The sequence below is a fragment of the Anser anser genome, assembly GCF_964211835.1.
Source record: "Anser anser genome assembly, chromosome: 8".
NCBI classification, from domain to species: Eukaryota; Metazoa; Chordata; class Aves; order Anseriformes; family Anatidae; genus Anser; species Anser anser.
The window spans coordinates 11015311-11039427 of NC_139728.1; the positions used below are offsets into that span (position 1 = coordinate 11015311).

Below are 24117 nucleotides of genomic sequence, written 5' to 3' on the forward strand. Positions count from 1 at the left end.
TCTGCAATTAGTATGGCTTTAACAGAAGAACTCACCGCTTGCTGAGGCTGCTCCTGCTGCAGGCCTACTAGTTCCCAGACTCAAGTCAGAGAAGGCTAGGTTAGGCTTCAGCCCTGATGCTGCACTTCCAGAAAAGCCAGCAGGTGACTTGGCTCTTTCTGCTGTATTGCCTGTAGAATCAAACTGCAACACTTTTTGGGAACCTGGAGATGGGGAAGAAGTTGGCGTCTTCTGGGATCTTCCCTTGTCTGAGAAACTGATGGAGAAATCAAGATGGAAACAAGTCAGTATTCTCTTAAGTCCAGTTATTCGATAAGATGACAAACCAAGCTCCTTCATTTATACACACTGAACAGATCTATGCAGAAGACCTCTTCTTTTGTAGTTTGCACAGGCCCAGTCTGCTTTAGGAAGTGGCCTCATGAAATGGGTTTTGCACCTACATTCCAGTTTAGGGCTAAGTTGCTACAGCACCTTTATTTTTCCTCAAGTATTACATCTTCTCAGCATACATGAAAAAAATAATACGATATCCACATGTTCTGATCCAAGAAAAAAGATTGCCATTTATGGCAAAACCTGCAGGGGTCATTAAAATATGGGCAAGAAAGTACAAGCACCCTCATCAATAATGTTGCCTCATGTGAATGGGATTCTTTGGTCTGGTATCTTTCAACAAAATTTGGTCTGGTATCTGGCTAAGAAAACACTTAATGGCTAGGCAAGCACTTTCAGTATCTGCTGTTAGGAAGCTGGCATCTGAAAGTCAAGACACACTCATATACACGTGCATTTACCTATCTGTTTCAAGAATTTGGGTGAGGAACTTTTTGATTGCAGGAAATCAGGCCAATATTTGATATCAGAATATCATGAGCAGTATTTTGAAAAAGCAAACAGTTGTATTAGTATGCTGACAGATAAGCCACTGCACCATGTCTTGATCTCTTTCACCAACATGCAATGAAATGCTGGAAGGCCAAAACTTGACTTAGAGAGTCATTAAAAATTCTACTGTAGCATTTCTTGTTAATAGAAAATTAAATATCTCACTTTCAAACATATAGAAAATGATGCAGGCACTTCTGAAATTTACTATTCTAATTTTATTAAGCCAAGAAGAGTTAATAGTGGATGTTTAAATCCCTTAGGAAGACTTTTAGCTATACATACTTGGCACATCTTAAGAGGGCAAAGAACCTTTCAAACCCAATACTATCAGTGAAAGCCACTAACGTTAAGTCAATACCTCAGAACCATTCTATATTCACAGAGTGAAAGACCATTATCTGTTGCTTTTTAGAAAAACATGCAGTGAAAACTACACTGAGTGTATTTCATAACTGTCTTCATTGCACAATTAGCAAAAAAACAAACTGCATTCATAGCCAGACAAACAGAGGATGCAACAGGAAAATTAGTAATTTTTTCTTCCTGTACACACTTTCCTGAGGTGCAGCTCCTCTCTTAAAGCATCAGCTCATAGAACTTGGCAGACTTATGTACACATTAGAGTGTCCGTCTTACTAACATTTGATTGTTTCTGTTACTTCCCTTTTATATCTAAACACACAGTTATTTTTGGTAGCATGCCATAACACACAACCCATCTTAGTTATACTCACATACAGTCTTACAAGGTTCATATTACCTCAGCAGGGAATGTCCAGATAAATTTTCTAATGTGCTGTCTGTATCTGGGTTCTGCTCATGGTCCTTATTAGAAATTCTACTACTCGATAAGGACTTCTTTGCATGTTGGGATCCCCGTTCTAATTCAGATGGCATTTTATCTTCTTCCGGAAAGTGGTGAGAACTTCCATGGTAAGCTTCCAACCCTAAGTATGAACAAGGTTGTCAAAAAATTTATATTTAGTATTCTAAGTATGAATATCCTAGCCAACAGGAGCCCCAAAACAAATAATTGTGAACATTACCCCCCCCCCCAACATTTAAAGATGCCTTTGAGTTACAAGTATGCAAATCCAACAAGCAAGAAATGTAAATGCGACGGCTTCCTACAGGAGAGTTCTCTTCTGCATATTGCATCCACTGTCAAAAAAAAAAAAAGTATCACCCAGCTTTCACTTCAGCACACTCTCAGTTTAAACACAGAAAAAAGGCATTTGAGTTTTTCAATACTCATAATTAGCATAAAGCCTACCTTTCTTTTGGTAAGCTAGAAAATTTTGAAAAAATATGAAACAAAGGTAATTGGGGACATCCAATCTTATTTTTTTGATTCTTTTATTGGCTTTAAACCTAGCTTTTCCTTATGTTACTCACTGCTTATATAGCAAGAGTGTACCAAATCTCAAGTTTCTTCGTGCTTTGTAATGTAGAAGTTACTGAAGAGTGTATTTATTTGTACAGTCTATCATTCATGCACCAAAGAAAACTGTGATCCAGTGATGAAGCATACAGGCAAAATCCTCCATAAATGTGGCTGTAACCCCAATTTCTTAGCACCCTATTAGCACCTCAATTCAGAGCCTGAAAACAGTTGCCATAAGATATTAAAGTATAAAGCTAACTAATTTGTTAGAAAGATGTATTAGGAGGGGAAAAAAATCACTATTGTTTATAACCTCCTTGCTATTTAGTTTCAGACAACTACTTTTTAAGGTGAGAGAAGAATATGAGTCAAGAAAATTTAGGAAAGAACTACTAGATGAATAAATAAATTATCCTATCAGTGATAGATGTTGGTTTCTGGACACAAAGACAGACCACAATTTTCATACCAAGAAAACCTTAAAACCTTCCTCAAAAATACACGTATCCTACAGTCAAGTGCTGCACTTACGCTCCTTTTTCCCCCTCTTTTTAGAGGAGGCAGATGAGCGAGAAGATGCTGCAGATCTTGGTCCAGATGAATGCTGAGAAGCAAGCTCTACAGATCGAGATTCATGGGGAGACTTTCTACTAGAAAGTTCTTCCTGAATGCTTGAATTACTGCTGCCAGCAACACTAAAAAGGAACACATTAACGGTGATTAACTAAAGACTTCCAAGTCCTCCCCATTACACTGTGTACAAGAAGTTTGAGAGAAAGGACTAAAACTGCACTAAACAGCCCATCTTGAAAAGCATCAATTTTGAAATTAATAACTATGACATTCAAGACATTAGGAATTTTGACACGATACTCAACATGCTGAAATATACTTCCAAGAATATGATCAGTAACAGATGGATAACAACCATCCCTTCCAATGCAGACTCTTAAAAGCTATTTGTCTACTGACTTGGACAACACAAGAATGACTTTGACTATGACTGCATCTCTGGGCACTTAATATCATCAATAAATTGACAGAAATATGAGCATTTCTCAATAATGATATTTCATAAAAGATTTCTAAAAAGGGGTAATGTATCATACACTAAATAATACCAACAGAAGACTTATCAAGAATTTCATTCGGAAAGAAAACATTTTTTGCAACTTAGAATTTCAGCTTGCAAAGCGTCTACTACTCTCCTTCCTTCTGAGGTTTAAAAATAAAAATTAACAGCACATACACACTATGTGTGGTCTTCCCAAAGGTGCACAAAAGATGCAAGTGTATCTCATTACAAAACAAGGTTTCAGAAGATTCACGAAACCACATGAATCCAGCAGTAAGCCACTAAACATGGAAAGTCTAAGACTAATAGTCTTCAAATTTTAGTCTGAAGAAAACGGCTTAAAAAGTTCTTACAGCCGATTTATGTATCCATTATCCCGTATTACTAAAACTAACAGCAATTACAGGCTTTTTCTGAAATTACGAAGTAGTGGACATATTTTAACACTTTCAAATCTTACCTCTCTCATAGGTTTTACAAACACTAACCAGTTGAGCATCCTAACAGCCACACAAGTTGGAGAACTGATTTTCACCTGACTACAAAGGGTCAGAACATTGCTGAATGCTACATGCCAGACTATGGAAAGAATAACGAAAATCAGGCAAAGGTCAGAAGCACTCGACTCTAACCTTTGTGTCTAAAAGCTGCGCTGTCTGCTAAATTAACTGCAAGATCCTCAGGCAATACCTGACCACTTTGAGTAGTGTTACCATACAGCATATCAGAAAAGCTGTGCAGCATATGAAACACATTTTGCATTCTCTCAAATTCTGCATTTTGATTTTTTTTTCCAGGAAGTCTAACATACAGTTACCTGAGATCACGTGCAATCTTTTTGTCTGTTAAAGTGCCACTTCCCTGCGATGAGGCAAAATCATCTTCATAAGAAACAATACTTTCTGGGGGGCTCATGGCAGGCAGCAAAGGGCGCAGAAGGGAAGAGCCTCCATTTGACCTTTCATCAAACACTAGTGGGGACGAAGAGAATGGAAGAGAAAAATAATACTGAAAGCAACATCCATCAAACAGGTAATAAAGCTGCAGAAGTTAAAATGTCTCCAATTACAATGAGTTAGAAATGCTTCCTTTCAAAAACAAGAAAGATCATGAGAACAACAGTAGAAATATCCCATGGAAGCTTTAACACAAAATAGGCAGTCTTCCTGTTTTGATAAATTACTGAATACTCCACTTCATTAACACACTCCTGATAAAATATTTTTGAAGAGGTTAACTGCTTGAGAGTGCAGTCATCTGCAGAAAAATTAAATGCAATCATATTTAAGGGACATTAAAAAAAAATCAAGAAAAAAAAAGAAAAATTAACTTCTCAAAAACCATTCACTCCTCAAAATGAGGAATTGAAGGTAAGAGAACAGTACTAAAAATGAAAAAGATTGTACAAGGAAATGAAAAAGTCAATGAAGCACCCTGCAGGAGACTTTTGTAAAGCATGCCTTAACACATTAACACCTGTGCTTGTTTAAGTACCAATACACTAAAATCTTACCTTAAGATATTGTTACAGGAGTTTTAATTCATTAAGAGTGAATGGGTTACACTACTTTTAGACATTTATCAAAAAACTGATCTGAACAATGATACAAAATAAAGTCCAGACCATTCACCCACAGAAGTTACATGTTTTTAATAATCCACCACAAGGTGCGTGTAGCGAGACCTCCATATATAATGCAAGCACTCATGTTTATGCCACTAAGTAAGTGCTGCATAAAGCATGCATTTCATCTTTCTGCCTTAAATTAAGTAAGAAAGACAACAGGAAGATACGTTAATTCCAGATGATCTCAAGTGCCTACATAATTGGAGGATGCACATTCCCAACCAGAGGCTCTGTTCTCCTTGGCAGCTCCATTTACTCACACAATAAAGAAACCTAAAGCCAAAAATGGCAGGACTATTTTCTTCATCACCACAAGGGCCTTTCTACTTCTATTTATTTATAACCTTACCAGGCTAGGAACTGGGAAGATGGTATGAAATATACCTTAGTCAAAAAAAAAAAAAATTAAAAGAACGGTATTTGCACAGAGTAGAGATAAACAGTGGGAAAAGACACAGATAAGTGGCTTATGGCAAGGAGATTTTTGGCAGGCTTGTAGAAGTGCACTGTTTGGTACTGCATGTAGTAAAGCTAAGCATCGTAAAACACTGATTTCCAAACTTAATCTGAGAAATTTAGATTCCTTATGCAATTTTGGATACAGTAAATGTAAAATTTACATTTATAGTTCTGTAACTATGAGAGTCCTTAACACATACAATCCAACATATGAATATGAATTAATGACTGATTTGGAAATACACAGCAACCAAACACAATCTCAAAAGAAAAAGGGGGAATGGATCATTTATCCTCCAAAAGTCAAGCGAGAAAGCATTATGCAGACTGATGTTCAATGCATCTCAAAGCCCATTCCTTAACTGTGAATTAACAAATGTACGGAACAGAACTGAAAATAGTAATTCAAAAGACCTTTGAATAATTCTTCCATTTTTCTCCTTACCCTTTCCATGAAGCTGATAGCTTTTCGCAAAGATGTTGATGACACTGTGCGGGCTTCCCTTTGCTAGTTCTTCCCACGGCCCCTTGCTGTGCATGCCACTTGTCTGAGTGTAAAGCGGCAAATACTTCTCAGCTTCCTTCTGAAATTCTTTTATGGGTTCAAAAGCATTTCTCTCCCGAACACAGAAATCCGTCTCTTTCAATGCCTCCAGCATCTTCAGCGGCAGCTGTTTGTGCTGGCCTCCTTCCTCCTCAGAGAGGCTTCCATCACTCAGGAGGGGCCCTTCGCTGATGGAGTCTATGCTGGACTCTTGAGGAATTACAGCTTTGTTCTGCCCATAAGCCTGGTTTTCACGGCCCAGGGAGTCGGTCTGTCTCTTGGACAAATGTCCCAGTAGCCCCTCATGCCGGTGACCGGCAGGGGACCTCATTCCAAGGCTGACTGCGGCAGTATGAGGCCTGATTGTCTCAGGGAGCTTTTTGAATTCACTAAGGTTGCCTACCCCAGGAAGGTTGTCATCAAAGGCTGTATGAGACATACAGGTACCCAGCATTTTTTGGATTCTGGCTGAAAAAGCATCTTCATTTTCCTCTCTCACAGGAGGACTCACAGCCTTTGCCCACCGTCCATCGTCCTGGTTTTCTTGCATAAATTCATGGTCTGAGTTCCACATGGTGCCATAATTGATACCAGCCCCAGCCAACTTTTTGGCTTCACTCTCAATTCGGCTAGAAAGGGAAGCAGCTGTAGCTTTCAAAGCCTCAATCCGATCTAATTTGCTCTTATATTGGTTAGCAGTAGGTTTTCCTAAGAGATTTTGCTGTGCAGCAGGTGAATTCATGTATGGCTGAGACATCAAGGTCAGCGAGCCCACGGGTGTAACGTGGCTCCTCCTGCCTGCCAACACTGCATCACATTCCTTTGACAAAAGGCCCACCTGCTCCAGAGTCCAGTGCTGGGAGCAAGGGCCTCCACTTGAGCCCGTGAGACCTTGTGGGTGTGAGAGCTGGACTCTTGGGCTCAACCTGTCTGGCTGTACCCAGGGAGGCTCCATCAAGTCACTTCTGAAATGAAAAAAATGTTTAAGTTGATGACTTACAAGTACTGTTATTTTAGATGAAAGTCTCATTGTCACAAATTTATTTTCTACAAATTCTTTCTGGGAATCAGAGGGGCAGGGAACGGAACAGAAAACAGTTGCACAGAATGTTATAAAAAGCAGAGCACCTTCCAAATTTGAAATGCTGTTTATGGTGTAATGTGTGTTGTAGAGATGTAACAAGCAGAAGGTTTTCATAATCAGCAGCAACCCTTTTCCAAAAGTTTCCTGACTTCATAAAGGAGGAAACTTCTCTTTTTTTCCCCTCATCTACATGGGATTTCTTAGCCCTAGTCTTCGCCCTCCAGCTGTACTCAGTCCATGTTTCACTGGAGCTGTTCATGCTGTCGCTTACATGACATGATGAACACTTAGAAAGGACTGGAAATGCAAGCATGTTCGAAGTGCTGTAAGACACCTTTTTTTTTTTTTTTTTTATTTATTCCCAGGTAGCTACCATTTGCATGATAAAAGCTCTGTAGAAAGATATACCTCTTCCAAAGCTGCTGCCTTGGAGCTTCCTTTGCTATCACTTGCATGTATTCTGAATACTAGGAATCCTGGAAAAGTCCCCCACAAAAATCTGTTTATTATGAGCCTCACAACATACCATATGCAGTCCTTTAAGTTGCATCTCTCCCTCCCTACGAGTACCTACACCTATTTTTCCTTACAACGTAACACTAAAATACTTACCAGCATATAGTTTAGCAGCCTATTCTATATACAATACTACACAGCATTCCTGGCTCTTCTTTGAACGTTTCATGAAGGAAAAGAAGCCTCACAGAATTTACAAAGTCAATGTGGATTTGAACAAGGGAAGGTTAAGATAACTAAGCCGGTTTATATTTATGCATAGATATTATGTAATTAAAAATGAAGACATATGCACAACTGAGCAGTTAAGGACGTGCAAGAAGTTCTATGATTTTCAATTCCTTACCTAAATGTTCGGTTAGGCACATTAACTTTCAGTAAGAAAAAGCCTCTGACAAGACACCAAACAATTATCAACAGGAAAATGATAAGATAGGAAACAGGGTAAGGCTAGTTCCAAGCTGAAGCGGAGGTTTTTGGTACTTTAGAGTTTTTTAAAAAAGGCAAGATTCCAAGACAGTAGATGAGATGGAAACACTGAACAAACCAAAAAAGAAAAAACAGCAGATGTATTCATACGGTCATCTCCTCTCGCCTGCTGGCAACAGCAGAGGAAATAGTCTCCCAATTTGAAACGCACATCTCTCTGATGTCAGCAAAAGATTAGCAGCACCCACCATTCACTTTATTTATAGACTCAATAAATACTAATAGCCAAGAATTTCATATGCGTTTCTGCATCAGATTCTTCCTTACTGTGAGAAAACATTGTAACTGACAATTTGATTGTCAAACTGACAATTAGTCTCTATAGAATATGAATGTAAAAGGCTAGTATATTTTCATCTCTCTTAGAGTTGAAATCTAGAATATTTTCCTCTCTCTGAAAAGGCCCGTAATGTCTCACCTCAGTAGTGGCTGCTGCGGTTCTGACAGTGACATGTCACTACTTGAAGATGCACTAGGAGGACGTTCTTGAGCCTTGTTTTCTTTGTCAGATTCCCCAGATGGCTGATAACCAGGTTTGGGCTACAAATGAATATAATGAGAAAAATGCATTTTCAGAAATCTGTAGAGTTTAGAAGCTCATCTCATTAAAATTGAAAAGGCTTGAATTTCTAAGTATAGTATCTTTCCTACCATGCAAAGATTTAAAAACACAGGACATTTATGTTTGTGTCTCAGCAGAATGGGAAAGGAGCTTTGCTCATATACTAAATTAGCTCAGCTGAACACATCAAATTGATATTAATCTTTTACCATATCTTAATCTTCCTTCACATTCAGCTTCTGGTTAGCAAGCTTACTGAACTCACTGCTGAACAAGTTTGTTCACTGACTGAAAGCGACTTCACACAAAGCCCTTCTATTCACCCTTTGACAGGTGTTTACAATTTTCTTAAAAGCCAGCCATTACAGTTGTTGTTACTTAATGTTCTGAACTCTGCTTCTATTTATAATAGAAAGATTATTTCCATTCACCTTTCAAGAGAGGCCTTGCTGTGCTGAGAAGCAGCAAGGATGTTCTGTGTATTTAAGCAAAAGCCACACAACTTTGTGTCCGTTCTCTCAACTGATAAGCAGACCAGAACAAGCCATGACCTTCCTAGATATATGACCTCCTATTCTTGCAAACAACTGCAACACATTGTTAGTGAATCAGCTATACCTGTGATTCCTGCACTGTAGGCAGCTGAGATGGCTCTTCTAAAAACGTATGTTCCAGCAATATCTTAGAGTAAGTTTCCTGTAACCGTTTGGCTGCTGAAGGCTCAGGAGGAGGCACACTCTTGACTTTAGTAAAAGCTTCCTTCTGCTTTCTGTAGAGTTCTTGGAGCCTTTTGTTTTTCTGTTCTGTTGCCTCCTTTTGTGCTTTCTTCTCTTCATTCTGCTTCTTCTTCCGCTCCTCTTGCTGCCTGATGATGTACTGACGAACCTCATCTGTATCATAGTGACGTTTCTTAGAGATCACTTGAGGCTCCTCACTAGCAGCTACCTTGTCTGGTTTCCTTTTGGTTGGACTGTGGCTCCTAACGTTTTGAGCAGGCAAAACAGACTTCTGATTCTGCTTTTCCACATTTTTTTCTTGTTTTGTAGTCATGGAATCCAACTGCAAGTCATCGAGAATTCCACGGATCTCCAAGGGCAGGAAGTCTTTATTTACAGAGGTATGATCATCTTGGTTATCATCTGGAAGAGCAGATTCCAGTTTCTTCAAATTATTCTCAGACCGTACTTTGCTCCTTGACCGTTCAGAACTTCTTGAAGAGGTTTTCCGTGTAACATCCAGTCTAGAATCTGAACCTGTCCTTCCAATACGGCCTGTTGAAGAGTAAGACTTGTGAAATATTTCAGGTAAAAATCAAACTTGGGAACTACATGCTATCAATGAAACAGCTGTGAAAGTGAGGATGGGGAAGGAGCGAGCTATACTGTAGTGATAAGAACTCGTGGCAAGTAGTGCAGTCATAAAACGGAAACGGTGATAGGCACACTTAAAATTTTACAACTCATTTTGTTAAAACCTATTTCTTGCATGCGAAGACTTCCCCAGTTCTAACACTACATGTAACTTTGCACAAACAGCCTTAGACTGGTATTTTCACCAGTTTAACTAAATTGGTATAATATACCCCCTCTTTTTCTAATGACATCGAAGCACACACCACCAACAATTCCATTAATTTTCTTCAGTATTTTGGGAAAGATTCCCTTGCTTTATAGCAAAACACTGCTTAGTCACCTCAACTGCAATTCTCCAGCATGGTATTACCTATGCAGATCTCACTGTAAATGTGCTTTTGCTTCAAATGTTTAGTGTCATAGTCTGAATTCAGCAGCCTCTGCTTAAACTGAGCTCACCCCCTTTATCCTCTTACTAGCCTCAACACCTCAGAGGAATATGAATAGCAGTAGCTACCACCTGCTGCTTATTTGCCCTGTCTGAGATTCTGGACAAATTCTGAAAAGGTCTAGTGGAATAATGAATGAAGGACTTATGACGCCTATGGATGGCATTATACAGTATCTAGAAGAACCATCATTCCTTTAAAAGGAGGAGATGTCCAACCATAGCTTGAGTATTCTATGCAGCACATCTGGAAAATTCATCTGGTCTGTGGACCACTTCTAGCCATTCCTTTCCTCACTAACCTCAAGAGGCAAAGAGAGTGCAAGTGGTCTGTTTTTTTCCGGTTGCAGCCTATATCTTATCTTTCTCAGAGCTCCTGAGCACCTTCACAGCATGTGCTGCAGGTCAATTGCATGGGCAGGGCTGACTTCCTATGGCACCGAGAAAAGTTCAGAATCCACCCAGGAAGAGGTTATGCATGGATGTGAATAAAATTCTCTCCTTGGATGCCCCCAAGTTAAAAATAGAGTTATTTTAATAAGAAACCAATTACACTCCATATCAGGCATCTATATAATTCTGCAGACATGCAAAGTTATACAATAAATTAAGAACAATGAAAAAAGCACAGTGATAAAGTACAGTACAACTCACCAGACTTAGCAGCTCTCTCTCGTCCTGTTCTGTCACTAGATACAGCTCTTCTGTCCTGTTCTATTCTGGGAGCTGGACCCAATATCTTTTTTACTAGCTTTTGTCCCTCCCGCCAGGAGGATGCACTTATTACATAGTTTCCACCTGCATAATAAATAATAAATAAAATTCAACCACAAGATGGATTTTCCAATGTATCAAAAAGCAGTATTTCTTGCAACAGTCAATCATTACTGTACCATTTAATTCTGTGTACATGGTACAGCTACAGTTAGGTGGCCATGATAACAATGTACCATGAAGACACCCAACAGCTGAATCACACAACTACCAGTGCTTCCTGCCTAAACATAACACAGCGTGAAAACCCAAAATATACTGCAGAACATTACAGCCTTATGAAACCAAACTAAAAAAGAGAAAGGGTTATATAGGCCTAAAACTTACAAGCAAATGTTACCTGGGAGAGACATTTATAGAGGACTGAGAAGCTGCTGTTCATCTCCACTTAAGACAGGAAAATAAAGTAAATAAAAAGACAGAGGATCTAAAATGTTCTAATAGGAACAAATACAAAAGTGGAGGGTAAAGAACAAAGCTAATATCTTTTTAATATGAAGATGAAGCATTTCCTAGAAAGAACTCGAAAGAGAGATTTCTACAGATAATTGCTGAGATAGGTGTCTCGTGAGGAGGTTAAAAAGTACTGAGCAGCAGTTGTCTTACACAATGCTAATTCACTATCCTCTAGCTGACACTTCCGTACCTTGACTGAAAAAAAATGAGATATTACCCTACTAGCTGGTAGTTAATTCACAACAGGCTGCTTTGCAGATGGCATAAACCCAATCACAATGGTATTAGTATTATTTATCATACTACATATAATTCAAATAGAAAAATTGGTACTGGAGTATCTATAGTTAGTATGCTAAGTTCATTCATCTCATCTTTCCTACCACTAACTTCAAATATTATTAATCATGTTTTGAAATGTCTTAAAGCACTTTGGAGAAAAGCATCAAATAAAAGAGTAAAGTATTAATAAACTACTTCAGACCACTCCGAAATATTTATTGCTAGAAAGATACCTAACTTGAATACCTTATTTGCTGTTGATCTCTAATCATTCAATTTCAGTTTTTGTCCCTACCAGGATTGCCTAAGCTCATTTGCTACAGCTTGAACACAACAGACAAACAAGAAATGATTGTTCTCCAGGACCCTACAGGAGTTTGAAAACATGGTACCAAAGCAACTTAAAGTGAAATCCAGGAGACCAGATCAATAGTGCTTTGGCAATCACAGTCCTCAATCTCTTTCCTCTCCCTTCATCCCCCACTTTTTTTTTTTTAAGCCAGAAAATCTGTTCAGTAAGGAGTCTGTAACCCACTATTCATTTACTAACAGTCCTTATCACTTGCATTGTAAATTAGAATCTGAGTATTTTATAAATCTGTTATTAGAAATATGTCACTACAGGACTCTTTCAAAGAGATTCATCAGCCAAAGGGCTTCTCTTGCCTGACTCGTAATTCTCAATTACTTCTGTGCACATTTAAAAAGACAGCGTGGAGTCTCATCTTCCACTTCAAGTCAGCTGTTCGACCTAAAACAAGCTAACAGAGCAGAACATGAGCTGTGGCTATTTATAGCCTTGGCTATGTTAAGCAGTTTCTTACTGTGGCTGGAGAAGGATGGATCACCACTGATATGCCACTTAAATCTGGTTCACATTTAATCCACTACAGAGGATAATCAATACCATTAAAACTTGTGACAATCTCTCCTCCCTCCTTTGGGACTGTCACAAATACTTACACTGGTGTAGTACATTTCCTTACGAATGAAATGATCAGCATACTGACTGCTAATTTTCTGTTTCCTATCACAACAAAATACCTGCATGCAGCTCAATGACTTACAGTGTGCAAAAATGCATATTCACTCTCAAAACCCTTCTGCAATAGTTTATTCCTTTTAAAGTACCCTTTTTTTAATAGGCCTTCTTCAATAAAACATTTACGGATTATGGGTCGCTGTACGTAAGGAGAAATATAAAACCTTAAGAGGTGCAAGTGACAACTAACCTTGCACATATTTAAAGAACAAAATTACTCCATAGTGTGATTGCATTCATAACTGCTTACTTTATATGGGAGTTCAAACCAAATATGAAGCAGATGAAGTCTTCCTGATTCTCTTGTTACTTACAATATCAAAAAATAGCATAATTGGAAAACTAAGAAGCACTGACAGATTCCATGTCCAGTTAATTTCATTTCCTACTATAAGACATTACTTTACAGTAACCTGCTCACATTACCTTCTCTAAAGAGTTCTGTTTTACTTAATACACAGTGGTAACATACTACAACAGTGATAATTTATAAAGAACACCACACACCTTAGCTGGTAAAAGAAATAAACATTTCTTTTCACATACCAAGATCTGTAAGATTTGTCAGGGAATGTACTTGTACATCGTTCACTAACTGAAACAACCAAGAACAGGCCAAGCCAGAACTGAAGGACAGCAACAATCTGACACAGGGTATGGAAGAGCAACAGAGCACCAAGCCAGAGAAGAACCAGAAGGAATCTTGTTCTTTGCTTCCTGACTGACAAATCAGGAGAAATCATATACGAGAATAGCATCCTCACTGAGGGCAACTCAGCAAGACCCACTGGCTCCATCCCTACCCCTTCTCCAAGTCCTAGCATTTTGGTACCATCTCCATTCCTCTGGCTCAGCATTATTCACTGAGCTGTAGGGCAGGCAATAACAAGTTTCCACACAAAACAGAAGCAGGATCCAAGACAAAGCTACGGCTACTTTTCGTCTGCATTGGCCTGACAGACACCTCAGGATATCCCCTGAGAAAGATACGCTCACCAGCAGTTTCCATAAGGTCTAAACAGTAAGTGGAAAGGTAGAAAGTTAAAATAATCCAAGAATTAAACCAGCACACACAACCAAGGGAACAAGAACATACACATCTTCAATGCATCATACAATCTACACAACATTTTTGCACATCTGCAAAGGTATTGAAAGCAAGAGGCTTGATTTCTCTTTATTTCTTGAGACAAAACTCATCTCTGAAGCACACACAACAGCCTAGAGCTAGTCACCTTGTTTGGACTCTGGACTTGCCGACCGCGTCAGTTTTTGAACTTTCCGCACTGGTCTGGTTGCTTTTCTCTCTTTGTTTCTCTCACAAGGTTTTTCTTTCACTGTTGAATCCTCTAAAAATAAAAAAGAGCTGTTGAGTGATGATATCTCATGGGAAAGAACATATAATGGCAAGCTTGCCTCAACATTTAGCTTGAAGAAGTGAAGCTCAGAGAAACACAATACTCAGAGAAACACTGACTTTCCCAGATCATATACTCAGATCAACTACTCCCAGCCCAGCATTTTGGTATTCTTATAGCACAAAAATATCGAATCAAGTATTGTTTACCTATGCACTGGAACACAATGAAGCCACAGCAAAGCTGTAATAGATCTTTACAAAGTTCATTTTCCATCTCAAATGCTATTTTGACAGTTAGGAACAATTCTTTGTTCTCTTCTACTGTAATCATTCCATTTTAGAGCATTCACGTTCCGTAAGAACACCCAGTTCCTTCACTGCTGATGTACCCAGGCTGCTGCCTCCACATTAACGCATGAGAGCACATCTGCTCGCTGCCTCCAAGCCGCAGTGTGAGACAGGACACCCGTCTGCTCTTCCTGCAACATTTGCTGCAGAATTCACCCAATGATGCAGAACTATTCTGTACCACTGAAGCCCTCATTTACGACACCATGAGGTTTTAGGCTTTAGAGGTGCCAAGAACACTTATCAAAATAAAGTCATTTTACCATGTTTTTACAGTTTTACATAGAAAAAGGAAAATCGGATGTGGCTCAGTCACTACCCCACTGACTGGGTTTCCCAGCTGCCACAGGCAGAAAGCAAAAATGAACAGAGCTCAGGAAGGACAGGCAAGCTGTACATTCAGTCTCAGCAGTCCACAGCAGGCAAGATACTTCTCCTAATCCCAGTAAAACCAGACTGTATCTAAGAAATGCCATGGCCACTATTATTATTGTTTTGCTCCTCTATCCAACACGGATCAAGACGAAGTTTTATCAATTTGACGCCAATACCAGCTTTTATAGCATCTAATTTCAGCTGAATCCACTCTGATGGAGACCAATAGGAAGGATCAGAGTCAGAACAACAGGTGATACTAAAGGGAATTTGAGGATTCTTTCTCCCCCTCTACATCCTTTCCGTACCAATTTTCCATTTATTTTCAAGCCTGACAACAAGGACAGGGAAGAGATAATCAATGCATCAAGTACCAGAGGCCTCAGTGACTGCACTTGCAGAAATTCTGTCTCCTCACCTCTCTCAGTGCCAGACAATTCCTTCCTGATGTCAGGAAACTACAAGCTGCTTCCCACTCACTCTATTCGTATTACAGCAATTTTGTTCAGTGACGCCAATTCTGAACATCTTTAAGACGAAATTATTGGAATCCTGGGATCAATATAATATCCTTCAGCCTAACTGGTAAAGATACTCTGCGTGGTCTGTGCTAACATGTAAAAAACTCATTGCAGAAAATAACAGTGCTTCTGCAGGTATTAGAAATCTTACAGCTTATTTAAGCACTAGAGATCATGGAATAGTTTCAATCTAAGTGACTAGTGATTATACACACCCAAAAATCCACTTGCTGTAACTTTATTACAGAATTAACTAATGGATAGATAATTCTAGAGGCTAAAAATACATTTACAGTACATATTATGTGCAGCTCCAGCATTTGATTACTCGGAATCAGCTATTCAATATAATCTCCTCAGGTCAGAAAGGAGACACATTCCACTACAGCTGTTCTACACATGGCAGCAGAACAGGCATATGGCTGAACATACACACAGCTTGTTCCTTTTGCAGACAGAAGTCTTTTGAAAACACGATCCAAATGCCTACCTTTTTAACTGGATCTCTTAACTGGACATAATGAAACTTCAAAAATTCAGATTCCTATAAAGAGCTCATGAACCATTCATATTATGCTTGCCAAAACTAAGAAAAAAGCTAGCATAGACTAAAAGTTTAAGAAATTTGGCATTAAACACATGAGCTAATGCTGGACAGAGTATTTGCAGAATTATTTTATTGAAAAGGAGTGGCTGCCCCTTCTGGACTTTTTTTCTGAATGATTCCAAAAAAAATTCTTGGTATCAGAATCTTTGTTTCAGCAAGACCGAGAAAAAAAATCTCAAGCTGTACAAGCAAAACAAAACTGAAGTCTAATCATTTCCATATGAGCCACTACACTATCAGCATACAAAAAGACACCTACAGCTTTACAATAGCATCGCGTTTTCCTCTAATTTTAAATATGTTTTGATCAATGTGAAGTTATTTTTTAATATGTAATAAGCAAACTCTTAAGCTTCAAAACTAGAGGTTCTCAGGGGATGTTATTTGCCATTCCCTTCCTTTTTATTCATCTGATCTCTACCCCTTCCCCCCAGCTTAGTCAGTCAAAAGCAATTCAACCTTACAGCTCTTCACTGTAACCAGTCCAGCAAATCAAAAAGCCACTTGGGTATCCTACTATAGATTACCTAGAGAAAAGAGCTGTCAGTGGTACTACAGTTTTCCAGAGTGCAAAATGAATAAAGATTGGGTCTTAGAGCAGTAAATCTGAAAACATAAAGCATGTGTTACATCTCTGGTCTTTTAGCAGCTCAACTTTAAAGGAAATTGCAGCAATTTTTATCATCTTTGCTCAGTTTTAAGCATCAAAATCCTGTGCTGCTAAATAAGCTCATTACCTAAAAAAAATGAATAAAAAAAATCCTTCTTCCTGTGTATCCAATCTCCAACAACAGTATTTAATGCTTTGCAAAAGGTCATCAAGTAAAGAGGAATGAGTAACAATTTTCTAAGCTTTTAGTATTCAACACTCCTTCCCACACTTTCACATGGAATAAACTCCAGTGGTAATGGTCTGTTAATTTACCACTGCAAAGCCACGCAGTCCCTCCTCCCGTATTTCAATCAAGCCTTACCAAAGGTGACAAAGTTGTAGAGGGAATAAAATCTGGGTTATTTAAATAGTTTCTTATGTCTCTATCTGCTCTACCTGTATTCACCCTTCTTAGGGGAGCTGTAGTTAAATAACACCACAGTAGTTATCCTAATAGCCTCTGCAGAACAGAAATCTTACTTTCTTCTTGGGTCCATTCAGAGGACCCAAACACTTTGAAAGAAAGCTGGACACAGCTGAACGTTCTGTTTTCTGGAATCCACGGAGAGCCTCTAAAAAAAAAAAGTCTTTGTGTACAAAACTCTGGGACACAAATTTCTCCAAGAACTTCAAGATTTGGACTATTCTCATACAAAAGCACTTAAATTCTACAAGGCCAGAGTTATGAAATCAACCTAGTGCCATATAATCTCATCCCCAGATATAGCTGAAGACATACCCCTTTAATGCAGGCTACCTACTGCACTTTAAACAAGCAGATCCCAGACACTTTCCACAGCAGATGCCCTCCCTCTCCCTTTACCTACCTCTGCACTCCAACTAAACCACTGCTGTACTAACAATTCCCCCAGTAGCTTCAGGACTGACAATTTAACACCACTGAAGGAAGCAGGATTCAGGCTTCAACATACTATATACAGTCCACATATCACTCTAATGGTGTTAAAAATGGCAAAAAACGTCAGAGTTGTTCCCATGAGACAATCCAAAGGTCTCACCACAATCAGAAGTGATTTGGTTTTGTCCTTTTCAACAGGAAATTGAATTCATTCATGCAAACATGTATAAAGTCACGAAATTAAACAAAAATTGTTTTATTAAAGACTTTTTAAAATTCCTGTTTCAGAGATGGCTATCACTTGATTCTTTTCAGTATTGATTTTCTATTAAAATATTTTAATTAGAAAAAGATGAAGAAGGATTTTTCTTGTTATCATTCAACAAGTTACCCCTCCTATGAAGAGAAGTACAATGTATTTAACACTCATTGTTTCTTTTTCTTGTTGTTGTTTTTGTTTCCATGACTTTGTAGACTTGTGCCAAATAAATGTCTCTGCCTCTTAGAGAAGGCTGTGTAGCTTAATAAATGCAGTTTGCATATCACCTGTTAACTGGAGTGCTATATCTCTATACAGGTCCCGACTAATGTGAAATTCTTCCTCATGCCAGATCTTCCCATCTGGAGTGCGAATCTTTGTTTCAGCAGGATTGAAACCTGAAAGTAAACAATTTAAGAGTTTAAAATAACTGTTTAAGATGTAAATAAATATTTTGGGGGATGGAGAGAGTGGGAAATTCCCAAGTAAGAAAAGAACTACTTGAATTTCTAATAATAAATTAAAAGAAAGCAATATACCTGTCTGCTGCCTACTCATAGTTCAAAAACAGCAGACTGGATGAAGAAAAGACTTACTAAAAATGCTAAAGGCTTCCTCAGTCCATAGTGTTACTAACATCTTGGAATGTAAAAAACGTATCAAAATAAATCCAGATAGTAATACAGCAAGGTTACTTTTTATAGTAATTTGTAAGACCACAAGAAGAATTTTGAAGGATTTCACACTTCCGTAGAGTGACAAGAACTTCTTTGCTTTCCTGACCGTATTTGTGAGCATACCACTCTATCCACTCCAGTACGGCCCAAACACAGCAGTGATTCATTTCCATGCTCTGACATGTTTCTGTACTAATTGATCTTTGCTCCTTCACCATGAATAACTAACAGGGGGATTTTGTGCCTCCATACCTTTGTATGCTGGAGCAGCAGGTGCAGCTGCCACTTTCCTCACTTTGGGAGTAACAGCATTCTCCACATTTGTGATCACTACAGGTTGCTCAGCATATCCTGAGTGTTGTCCTCTGCCACCCAGCTCTTCAGAATGCTCCCACTGCTTTCGAATCCGCTCCTTCAGCTTCTCCAACTTAGCATCATGCTGCCGCCGTTTCAAGATTTCCAGCCTATGAGCACTAGAAGTACTCATGGTAGAAGGGGAAGACACTTTCAGTTCACTGTCCTGGGACGTGTTGCTCAGAGGAGTTTTAGTGCTACACTCATCTCCTCTGGAGCCACTAGTTTTTTCCTCTTCCAGTCTTGGAGGTGTGGCAGCTTTAAGAAATGGCCCATTTTGCAAAGCATCAATTGCTGGTCGGTCATTCAAATACCTAACAACAGTCTCATCTGCAGCAGAAGATGACGGGCTTTCAAAATCTCTGCTGTGTAGATCTCGTTCATCTCTGTCATGTATCATACGGCCCGTTACTTCAGTCTTCCCTTCTGCTTCACTGAAGTCCAAACTAGACAGAAGTTGCTTGGCCTCCAATTGGCTGGAACCGTGATACGACAGAGAAATGTACGGATCCCTGCTGTAACAAAAAGGAAGAAAAACTTCACCATCAGAAGCACAACTGTAGGACCTTCCAAGCCACCTATAAGCATGCTCATTAACTGAATGAATGAGTTGTCTCCACTTTAAAGGCAAGCTGTTTTAAAGTTTGAGCATGATATATTTAATAATGCAAGTCTAACAAAACCAAAAGAAGTTTCTGTTCAAAATTTAAAGTACTTTCTGCACTCTCTGAACAGGACTATATATATAAAATTGAAAACCTGAATTAGGGCACAAAGAAAAAAAATCAGGAAGCAGTGACATCACCCTTTTAATTAAACAAAAAAAGCTTTAAATAAAAGCCAAGTGCACAACTTAAGTGACAAGCCTCATTAACATATGTTCTCTAAAACAGAGCAGTGCACCCATGCACAGTTCCTTGAAAGCATGCTCGTTAGTTGAGAAAACAAATAAATTGCACAAAGACCCCTGCCCCGTATTAGAGCATTAAAAAGGCAAGCCACTCACAACACCTTCAGAGTAAGCTGTCTGTATTGCAACAAATGTAAATGTTACTGAGAACAGAGAAGTTCAGCAAGCTAAGTATCTCTTGGCATTTTCTGCAGTAGAAGACTAATTGTTTAATAGACTGGAGGTGCACATGCTGTCAGGACAAAAACGTACTTAATATTTTTACTGATGTGGGGCTCAAGAGGTGAGTATCCAGCATCTAAGCTAGCTGGCTTGCTCCTTCAGCAGCTATGTTTACAGAACTCGTTTAAGCAGCTCCTTAATACTGCACTCGTGAAATTGTCTCTCTCCCCCTCGCTGCACATTTTTGTCACATAGTGCAGTAAGCATTACCAATCAACATAACTACAAAATTTGAGTGGTTTAATTGCACAGAATTTCACCAGCAAAAATAAATATTATATACAGATTTTTCTAACCATTGTTTTTGTTTTCCTATGCACGACTTAAGCATCTACCACAGACGGTAGTCAGATGAGAAGTAACGTGTTAATGTAGCAGCTCTGATGCTAATCCCCAAATTAATCCCCCCCCCAATGCCACACAGTCTTCATACTATAAGAAAATTATTCTTTTTCAATTTAGTATAATGGCATGAGTCTACCTGCTTTTATTTTCCTGTTTTCCCTGATGTCTGTTAATTTCACTAATTGTTTTTAAAACAAGTAACTCATGTGTATGAGTTATTCCAGTCAGGGTACACACCAGAGTTGTTCAATTAACAAAACTGTCCCAAGATTACAAAACTGATCCAAATCAGCCTCCCATGAAAGGAAAGAAGAACAACTCACACGAGAAGTGAACCAGGAGACCAAAACTTAGGAGGAAGGTTAACAATTGTTGATAGAGATGTAGAGGAATTTAAAAAAGAAAAAACACCACTACTGTTCCAATTCTATTCAGTCAGCAGCAATTCGACTTCACTGAGAGAAGACTTAGCACAAAAAATGCTAAGTATGTGTTCAAATCCATCCAAAAGGTATTACCAACCCAATCAAGCTATTCATCAGGAATAAGGCCTGTGCTTATAAAACCCAAGGAGTTGAAGAAGGCGCAGTAAAAGTCTTCTGAACTCTGATGTAATAGCAAGTTATAATCAGTTTGTTTCTGCTGCAGGTTCTCTTTCTTTCTGAAAGTTTTTGAAGCATCCTATAGCAGCTTACAGAAGCAGTACAGTACTTAACACGTAGGGAAAAACAAGCTTGCTGTAGTTTCTTTCTTTCCTCACACCCCACCATGTTCTATGGCCTGCAATATCCTCAGCCGCTTTTCTCCTTGATCCAGCTGTTCTTATTCCTTCAGTGACTAGTTTTTGGGTGATGCACATAGACACACACCAAACTAAATGCACCTTTTGTACTACGTTCTTGTTCCACACTGTCCTATGGTAATACATTTGGAAACACGTGCTAAAGAACTGATGAAATAAAGTTGGAAAAGCATGAGGAAATAATCTTTTTGCTCCTTCTTACATACCTTATAACTTAACTTAAGAAATGTATCAGGCCACTGTTAGCTTGATGAGATGGCCCCAATTCAAGGCATTTGACTTTAAACTCATTCTCTGAACAAAAAGTAAATTTGTAACGTTTCTAAAAAATGAATAAACTTTTGTTCAACACAACATGCTGCTCATGTGGGTGAGCGAGGGGAGGAAGCAAATCAATTTCTGAGCTGCATTCAGAAACATCAGAATTAAGTTAATTCTGATCTGAGCACATTTTAACAGTCAGTTGTCCCAGCACTAACCTGTATGAAGCCAACGGTTCACGAAATTCCACACGGTTGCTTTTCTTCACATTGCTTTCAAGGGTTGTCGCTCGAAGAGGGCTGCGTGAGGACTTCTCCTTGCTTGATTTACTTTGGCTGGAGGACCGGGAAGCTGGAGCAGAAACCAAAAAATCATCTATATATGCCGATCTCCTCTCCACAAGGAGAAAACTTTTAGGGATGAACAATTAAGCAAAGAGTTTTGGGGGGTGAGCAAGCAGCAGAATAGCATCTGAAGTACTCCCTTTCTCTTTCAACAATTTGATCCCAGGAACTAGAAACAAGCTAGCACATGCTTGAAGCAATGATATTTAAAGAGAAAATAATTCTTAAACATTAATTAGAAGTAATTAAACCTATGGATGCTGGTGATGCTGCCACTAGAGGTCGGTCTGCCACACGCACTGTAGAAAAACCAGCATTACCAGGATGTTCTAAAAAGTTGATGTTAAAACAAAATAAAGTATCAGATCAGCATTCATACAGGGTATAAGAGTTGACAAAGACTAAAAATATAAACAGCTCCTCCAGTGTAAACATAGGCATATACAACTGTTATCCAAAGACCCTCATGAAGTATCTGGATGCGACAAGCACTCAGCAACGGGCGAGTCCTGTCACTCCCTACAGCCAGATGACTACGTTAGCACACCTTCTTTCCCAAGCTAAGAAAACATTAGTTTCTCCTGGGCAATTAGTCCTTCATCAGTGAAGATTATAATCAGGAGACAACTTGGGTGCATGAAGGAAAGGGGAAAAAAACAAGTCTTCCCAGAATGCAGTGGCTTTACCCTGCCTTGCATGCTATATTCTAAATAATACATACCCTTTCTGCTTATTTTCCTGCTTGCGCTAGCAGAGGGCTTCTTGGCATCCATGACAGAATCAAACACAGCTGTGCTGGTAGGAGCTATTTCCAACTTGTTCTCTATATGACGTAGCTAGAATTTGAAGATAATACATGTAAGAATAGTTTTCAATTTTTAAACCACAAGTATTTTCTCCTAATGTGACAATTTTTTCCTCATTTTTCATAAAGAATAAAACTTCAGGCAAAAGCGAATTCACAATGCTCATGCTGCAAAACTGGCCTTATGACCAGAAACTGTAAGATTAATAAGATTTATTTAAAAAGATTAAGTTAGGTTTTGCTGCATAGTTTTGTTTCCATAAGTAGGCTGTTGTGAAGAAATTAATAACAACATGCCATTCAGAGTCTTAACATAGTGTCAATGAAGTATTAATTCCACTTGGAATATGTTCTATAATGCTCTTTTCAAAAAGAGAGCATGATACAGGATTTCACAAGTAAAATCCCACACTGATGCTCAGCTATTTAAAGTGACGAGGCTCTGGAAAAGAGCTGAATTCCCCCCAAACTCAAGCTGTTTGGCTTTACTGAAGTCAGTTTCTTAAAAAATACAGTGCAATTTCTCAAGCACCTAAGTTAAGTTCCCACTGAAAGACAGCAATTCTAATGCTCAAAGTAAGTTGAAAAATTATGAAACACACTGGTAGAGCCCCAGTTTCTGACTGTTTTGTAGTAAGCAGGAGAGAGCAGGGTTTTTTTCAAAATTAAAAAAATAAAACAAAATAGAACTCCGCATTTTCTTAGATAGAAAGTAAAGTAATACTACACTTGAAACTTAGCAGGTAGCACTATACTCAAGACTAAACTTGCTGTGACAAAAATTTCTTCTATTGCATGTGGAAAACATTTTCCAAGATAGAGGACTGTTCAACATGCACGTACTCCAACCACATGCTCAATTTTCAACTCGTCTAACAGCAAATCACTGAGTAAAATAACATTTAGTTAAAGCTATTGCAAAAGCTGGTTTGAAAAGAGGTAAGAAAAAGAGTAAGTACTTACAGCAGCCTTAGTCTGAGAAAAAGTAGCCCATGCTGCAGTTGGATCTTGGAGAGCAGAAACAAATAAATACATTTCTTATTAGTAAATGGAAAATAATGAAAGAAGATATCGCTTCAAAACAATTTTCCTTGGCTCACTAATCAAGTTCTTTAAATGACTCAATTCCAGCCTGTCAATATCCTCAGTGAGAGGCTGTTATCAGCCAAGACTCATCTTAACAGAGCAACAAAGTATTTAATGTCAAATGTAATGAGTTCAGCAGGTTAGGTTGAATGCATTATTACACTTGGAACCAAATCTACCATTCATTATAGAAGATGTTTAAAAGATAACGTAAAGACAGTTAATTAACGCAACACAAATATCTTACATTTTCCTATTACACTATAGGTTAACTACTTTTTTTGTTGTTTTGTTTTTTGCTGTTGTTTCTCTCCCCTCCTTTCTTCTCCAGTAAACTGAGCACGA

General features: G+C 38.6%; 1 protein-coding gene across 13 annotated transcripts in view; it reads right to left on the reverse strand.

Moving 5' to 3' along the window:
* CEP350 (centrosomal protein 350) overlaps positions 1–24117 on the reverse strand; it is a 74665-nt gene that overhangs the window by 37427 nt on the left and 13121 nt on the right. For 10 of the 13 annotated variants that reach the window (XM_083845800.1, XM_083845799.1, XM_083845796.1 and 7 more), the window contains 14 exons: positions 23650–23693; positions 22603–22717; positions 21756–21888; positions 18896–19512; positions 18254–18364; positions 14221–14334; positions 11086–11229; positions 9250–9902; positions 8488–8609; positions 5882–6945; positions 4168–4321; positions 2807–2970; positions 1652–1838; positions 36–256 (listed from right to left, as the gene is read on the reverse strand). In XM_083845800.1, coding sequence (XP_083701926.1) covers positions 36–256; positions 1652–1838; positions 2807–2970; positions 4168–4321; positions 5882–6945; positions 8488–8609; positions 9250–9902; positions 11086–11229; positions 14221–14334; positions 18254–18364; positions 18896–19512; positions 21756–21888; positions 22603–22717; positions 23650–23693 — 3843 coding nt within the window. The remainder of the gene's footprint in view (positions 1–35; positions 257–1651; positions 1839–2806; positions 2971–4167; positions 4322–5881; positions 6946–8487; positions 8610–9249; positions 9903–11085; positions 11230–14220; positions 14335–18253; positions 18365–18895; positions 19513–21755; positions 21889–22602; positions 22718–23649; positions 23694–24117) is intronic. The other 3 variants (XM_083845803.1, XM_083845801.1, XM_083845806.1) reach the window with 1 other exon arrangement.